Consider the following 6,000-nt stretch of genomic DNA (forward strand, 5'->3'; position numbering starts at 1 on the left):
GTGGATGGCATTTTACTGGATCCTATTTGGGTGATGAAGATCTTGTCATTCTAATTTAGAGGGTTGAAAAAATCTTAGCAGGAAAACAAAATTTATGCCAAGTTCATGTCAGTTCTTTTGTTTGGTGGGTTCTGCATGTCAGCTCTGATATGCAAACCAAAAATTGATGAAAAATAAAAGAAAAAGGTTCCTATAAAAACGGGAGTGAAATGGACATTACAGACCCCATGTACTTCATGACACAGCAATGATGGTAGAAACTAAAAAGCCCTCAACTTGGCTTGTTAGTTATGAGGGGTACTTTTGGGTTTTCCAAGTGGGGCTAATTCAGATACAGCTTTTACTTTTAAAAGTTGGCTACTTTTGGCTTGTTTATTAGAGGAAGTGTCTGATGAATGTGATTATTTGGAGACAAAATGAGTGATTGAGAATCAATAAAGCATACCCAACTAAGATTAACATGACCAAAGAAAATTAAAGAAAATGAACAGTGAGAAAATGGGAGACATAATTGACACAACAAAGATCTCACGAGGAGGAGCCATTGCATCATCAATCTCAACCTCAATCCCTTGGGATTCTAACTTTTTCTCATAATAATTGAATAAAACGAAAGAAAGTGGAGTTTGGTACTTAAAAAAGATAATGCATTCCTTAGGGACAGGGAATGTTTTTGGATTCTAATTTCTACAGGACACTCACAAGAGCTTAACAAATTAAAGATGGAAATACTCATTTTACTCCTTTAGATTAAAAGTGTTAATTACTTTAAATTTTAATTTTATAAAACTTTTATTTTAGTTTTTATTTTTTAAATATTCATTTTACTTATTTATTATATTTTTTAGTATCATTTTATATTAAAAATTAAAATAAATATCATTTTATAAAATCATAGATTAAATTTTTTTTATATAAAATCAACTATTGAAGTGATTAATACTTTTAATTTGAGAAATTAAAGTGAGTACTTATTCCAAATCAAAGTGATCCACATGTGTTATTTCTCTCTCTCTCCAAGTAGCTGGCAGCAAAACTAACTGCCCCACTTAATTTTCTGATTAAGCTCTCAATTGAGCATAACTTCCACAATGCTTAACAGACAATATTTCACTTGCCTTTACTATTATTTTTTAATTATATCTTAAGAGTAGAATAACTCTCTGTTCTTTAGACCAATGCATGATTGAAGGAATTTTCTTTTTCAATCGTCTTTTGCTTTTATCTAGAAAGAGGTTTATGGAGGGAGGAGTGGCTCTTGGCTTTTTATTATATATTCTTTGCTTTGCTCTCTTTGTTGAACCATTGGCAGCCATGCTGGTTCTCTTTTAACTCTTGGTTCTTATTCGAGTCTGACACAAGGATGAGAGTGAGTGCAATTCTGGCTTGAAAGCAGGTTGGAAATGGTCCTGCTTGTTCCTCTCTTCTGATGTAAAACATGACATGTAACAAAACAAACCAAGTTGGATTTGTTGGTACCGCTGAATCATTCAAAATTAACCTGCTCCTTAGTCCTCACGTGCCTTCTTAAGATAGAACTTGATCCAGTTTTTGTATTGGTAAACAATAAGTTTCAAGTGATACTTCAACCCAATGGAAAGAAGAGCGGATGTAACTCTCTTTTGTTTGGTTTCGTTCTTCATGTGGAGTTCAGTGGCTGGTTTGCTTTCTCCTAAAGGTGTTAACTACGAAGGTGACTAGGAGTACTTCTAAGTTTCCCCATTTTTTGGAGCACACACATGGATGTGAGGTCACCCACTAGTCCTAATAAATGCAGAGCTGATATCTCCCTTGTTTTACATGCAGTTCAAGCTCTGATGAGCATTAAGTACTCTCTGGCGGATCCTCATTCTGTCTTAAATAACTGGGATGCTGATGCTGTGGATCCTTGCAGTTGGGCTATGGTCACTTGTTCTTCTGATCATTTTGTGATTGCCCTGTGAGTCATGCTAAGAAATATTTTATTTTTAACTGTTTTTCTTCTTCGTAAGACTCTACTTATTGCATCATTTTCTTTTATTTTTCTTCTTATTCTCAGTGGGATTCCTAGCCAGAATATATCTGGTACACTCTCATCAAGTATAGGAAACTTGACAAATCTTCAGACTGTGTGAGTAAACCTGTTATGTCTGGTAAAGAGAGCATGGTTTGAAGTTTTTGTTAAGGTTATCTTATTAGACATTCTACAGGCTCTTGCAGGATAATAATATAACAGGACCAATACCCTCTGAGATTGGAAGGCTCCAAAAGCTTCAAACTCTTGATCTTTCTGACAATTTCTTCATTGATCAACTTCCAGATTCTCTTTCCCACATGAAGGGTCTCCATTATTTGTAAGTTGAGAAATCCTGCACAATAGGCTTTATAGAAAAATGTGTGTTATTTCCCTATCAAGAATATGATGTTAGGAATTTGAATTTCAATCAGGCGGCTAAACAATAACAGTCTCTCTGGACCAATTCCTTCCTCTTTGGCTAATATGACTCAGCTTGCCTTTCTGTTAGTCTCTTCTACCCTTTTATTATTACTAATTTATTAATTATTTTTCTACTTATTTTCTCCCTCATGAATTTGATTTTCAATCAATAATTTGTCTTCTTCTGAATTTTGCTTAGGGATATCTCTTATAATAACTTGAGCGGCCCTGTACCTACATTAAATGCAAAAACATTCAAGTAAGTGGTTTGGTCTTTCATTTTATTTTATTTTTCTTGGTCACTATTTTCTGTGTTTTCCTCATGTGAGTTAAAAAATCTAAATTCTGTTCACATGTGATTAAATATTTGTATGTTTTTCCTTCTCAGTATCGTCGGCAATCCTCAGATATGTGCCACTGGAGTTGAGCAGAAGTGCTTCAGAACAGCATCAATTCCCTCTACTACGAATAATTCTCAAGGTAATCATAGCTCTTACATGTTGCAGATTTTTTATGCTTCCTGAAGCCTCTAAAGTTTTTCTTCTAACCTGTTATAAAGTGATTGCATTTTGACTACCAAGTTCATGATGGACTTGGTATAAACCTTTTTTTTAGTCCAAACCACTGTTTTTGGGTGCAAAAATATTTCATACATAATTGCTTAAAACCATCAATTTCTAAATAGTCTTAACATATTTTTAATCACTGCTTCCATCATTCTTCACCTCTTTATTTATTTTTGTTTGCATGGAATTACCTTCATACCTTAACACAATTGCCTGAAATGCTTTTTCAAGATTCACAATCCTCCAATAGGCCAAAAAGTCACAAAGTTGCCTTGGCATTTGCTTCAAGCTTAAGCTGCATCTGCTTACTAATTCTGGGGCTTGGCTTCCTCTTATGGTGGAGACAAAGATATAGCAAGCAAATATTCTTTGATGTTAATGGTTAGTGAAATCACAAACTGAAGCACATATGGGCCAACTTAGTAGGCATACAAATGGTTTATTCTTCTCTTTTCTAATATCCTTTTCCAAAACTTTCAGAACAAAACCGCGAAGAGGTTTGCCTTGGAAACCTCAAGAAGTTCCATTTCAGAGAGCTTCAGCTTGCTACAAATAACTTCAGCAGCAAGAACTTGATTGGAAAAGGTGGTTTTGGAAATGTCTACAAAGGCTATCTGTCTGATGGCACAGTTATAGCAGTAAAAAGGCTTAAAGATGGTAATGCCATTGGAGGTGAGATCCAATTCCAGACTGAAGTTGAGATGATCAGCTTAGCCGTCCATCGGAATCTTCTTCGCCTCTACGGGTTCTGTATGACAGTTACTGAGAGGCTCTTGGTTTATCCCTACATGTCAAATGGTAGTGTTGCTTCCCGTTTAAAAGGTAACTAGATCACAGTTACTATGTATAGTTATTATACAATTGGTTTTAGGAAGTGGCAACTCGTGTTGCTTGGACCTATTTGGAAGAACTTATGGACAACTTATGAAAACAGCTTGTTACTCTCATAAGCTTGTTATAGTTGTTTCAATAAGTTTCTTGGTATAGCTTATCAAAATAAGTTGTTTTCAACTTGTCTCAATAAGTTTTCCATTAAATTTATGCCATAAGTTATTGTTTAAAAAGAACTTAATTGAACAAGCACTTAAATAAGTTATGTATCTAAACACACCTTTAATTCTTGAAAGCGTGTGTTGTTTTCTTGAAGTGTTAACTTGCTAACGAGTTAGTCCTACTCCTACCAAGTTGTCAACTTGTAAACATTTTCATTCCTCAAAGTATTAATTTACATGGATGAAAACTTTCAAGGTCCTAAACAACACAAGTTGATCACTTTTGAAGGACCAAATTGTATATTAACTCATATCAATATATGTGATACATAATTCTTGGTTGTGCTTGCATGCACATGAAATGGTTTTGAGTTTCCAACCATAACTGTTGGTTTATGCAGCAAGAGTGCTCATTTTTCTTCTGATGATGCAGCCAAACCAGCTCTGGACTGGGCTACAAGGAAGAGGATAGCTTTAGGAGCTGCAAGAGGCTTGCTATATTTGCATGAACAGTGTGACCCAAAGATTATTCATAGAGATGTGAAGGCTGCAAATATCTTGCTTGATGATTATTGTGAGGCTGTGGTAGGAGATTTTGGGTTGGCAAAGCTGTTAGACCACAGGGATTCACATGTGACAACAGCAGTTAGAGGCACTGTGGGACACATAGCTCCGGAGTATCTTTCAACAGGCCAATCGTCAGAGAAAACAGATGTGTTTGGGTTTGGAATTCTTCTTCTTGAATTGATATCTGGCCTAAGAGCTCTTGAATTTGGGAAAGCAGCAAACCAAAAAGGAGCTATGCTTGATTGGGTGAGCCAAATAGATTTGGTGGGAGAAAATGATTTCTGTTTTCATAAATAATTATAAAAATATCACATTATGTTTTACTTTATTTTCTTTTTATTTTTAAAAAATCGTATAGAAATAGGTGATAACAACTTTTCTTCACCATTTTCTGTGCAAATTTTTTAAAATAAAAAATAAAGTGATATCAAAGTCTCAATCTTTTGTAATTATTTTCAAGAACTGAAAATGAAAATAGAAAACTTTTTACAAATAATCATAAAAAATTTGCATTATTTTGATTTCTAAAAACTTGTTTATAAAAAAGGTGAAAACAATTGTTTTTTCAAATTTCCTATATAAATCTTTAAAAATAAGAAGAAAAGTGAAATTGAAGTCTCTATTTTTGCAATTACTTTCAATAACGGGAAGTGAAAATAGAAAACGTTTTATCAAACTAAACAGACCCTTATTTGTTTGTTTTATTGGTTTGCTTCACTAAATGGTATTCACCAAACATCATTAACTATACTTGCAGGTGAAGAAAATCCATCAAGAGAAGAAAATAGACTTGTTAGTTGACAAGGACCTAAAGAACAACTATGATAGGATTGAGCTTGATGAGATAGTTCAAGTGGCTCTTTTATGCACTCAATACCTTCCAAGTCACAGACCAAAGATGTCTGAAGTAGTTAGAATGCTTGAAGGAGATGGGCTTGCAGAGAAATGGGAAGCCTCACAAAGAGCTGAATCCACAAGAAGTAGAGGAAATGAACTCTCCTCTTCAGAACGCTATTCTGATCTCACTGATGACTCTTCATTACTTGCACAAGCAATGGAACTTTCTGGACCAAGATGACATTCAATTTAAGTTGAGCAGTGGAAGAAAAAAATGATGTTAATTCAAATGCATGTCCTTGAGTTTAAGTTCAAGTGAATTTGCTGTATATTAGTTAGCTTCAAAGTAGCACCTCAAAGAGATATGCTAGTACTTTCTGACTGTATAGAATCTGATTGGAGTGGAGACATTGACATATAGATCAAGTGTTGTGTGTTTTTCTTAATTTCTGGGGCGAAGATTTTTGTGGGAAATTTCCTTCTGGCTCCTTCAATTTGTTAGAAGAATAATGTTCATAAAATAGAGTGTACTTATAACTGTTAATAATAGTATTTTGAGATCTTGGAGTTTTAGTTATAATATAACTCAGATTAATTTAATTATGTTTTCTGCTTTACATTC

The 6,000-nt window shown here is 34.2% G+C and overlaps 1 protein-coding gene across 2 annotated transcripts; it reads left to right on the forward strand.

Annotated features, from left to right (window-relative positions):
- The first annotated feature begins 1,299 nt into the window (after nt 1-1,299).
- LOC113868424 (protein NSP-INTERACTING KINASE 2) lies at nt 1,300-5,949 on the forward strand. 2 transcript variants are annotated; one of them, XM_027503990.1, is made up of 11 exons: nt 1,300-1,693; nt 1,807-1,939; nt 2,039-2,110; nt 2,190-2,333; nt 2,428-2,499; nt 2,616-2,675; nt 2,805-2,896; nt 3,214-3,363; nt 3,463-3,804; nt 4,408-4,787; nt 5,299-5,949. In XM_027503990.1, exons 1-11 carry the CDS (start codon nt 1,594-1,596, stop codon nt 5,617-5,619), a joined length of 1,866 nt encoding a protein of 621 aa, XP_027359791.1. In that variant the 5' UTR covers nt 1,300-1,593; the 3' UTR covers nt 5,620-5,949. The 2 variants fall into 2 exon arrangements, with proteins under 2 accessions (XP_027359791.1, XP_027359792.1); XM_027503991.1 differs by having other exon boundaries at nt 2,190-2,332; nt 2,424-2,499; nt 5,299-5,829.
- The last annotated feature ends 51 nt before the right edge of the window (nt 5,950-6,000 follow it).

This window comes from Abrus precatorius, unplaced genomic scaffold (assembly GCF_003935025.1).
Source record: "Abrus precatorius isolate BTA unplaced genomic scaffold, Abrus_2018 Scaffold6, whole genome shotgun sequence".
Lineage (NCBI taxonomy): Eukaryota > Viridiplantae > Streptophyta > Magnoliopsida > Fabales > Fabaceae > Abrus > Abrus precatorius.

Excerpts from the sequence above, each read along its gene's own strand:
- LOC113868424 (XM_027503991.1), top strand. The coding sequence starts at position 1,594 with ATGGAAAGAAGAGCGGATGTAACTCTCTTTTGTTTGGTTTCGTTCTTC. Across the intron at positions 1,694-1,806 it reads TAAAGGTGTTAACTACGAAG|TTCAAGCTCTGATGAGCATT; the intron begins GTGACTAGGAGT and ends TTTTACATGCAG. Across the intron at positions 2,500-2,615 it reads ATGACTCAGCTTGCCTTTCT|GGATATCTCTTATAATAACT; the intron begins GTTAGTCTCTTC and ends AATTTTGCTTAG.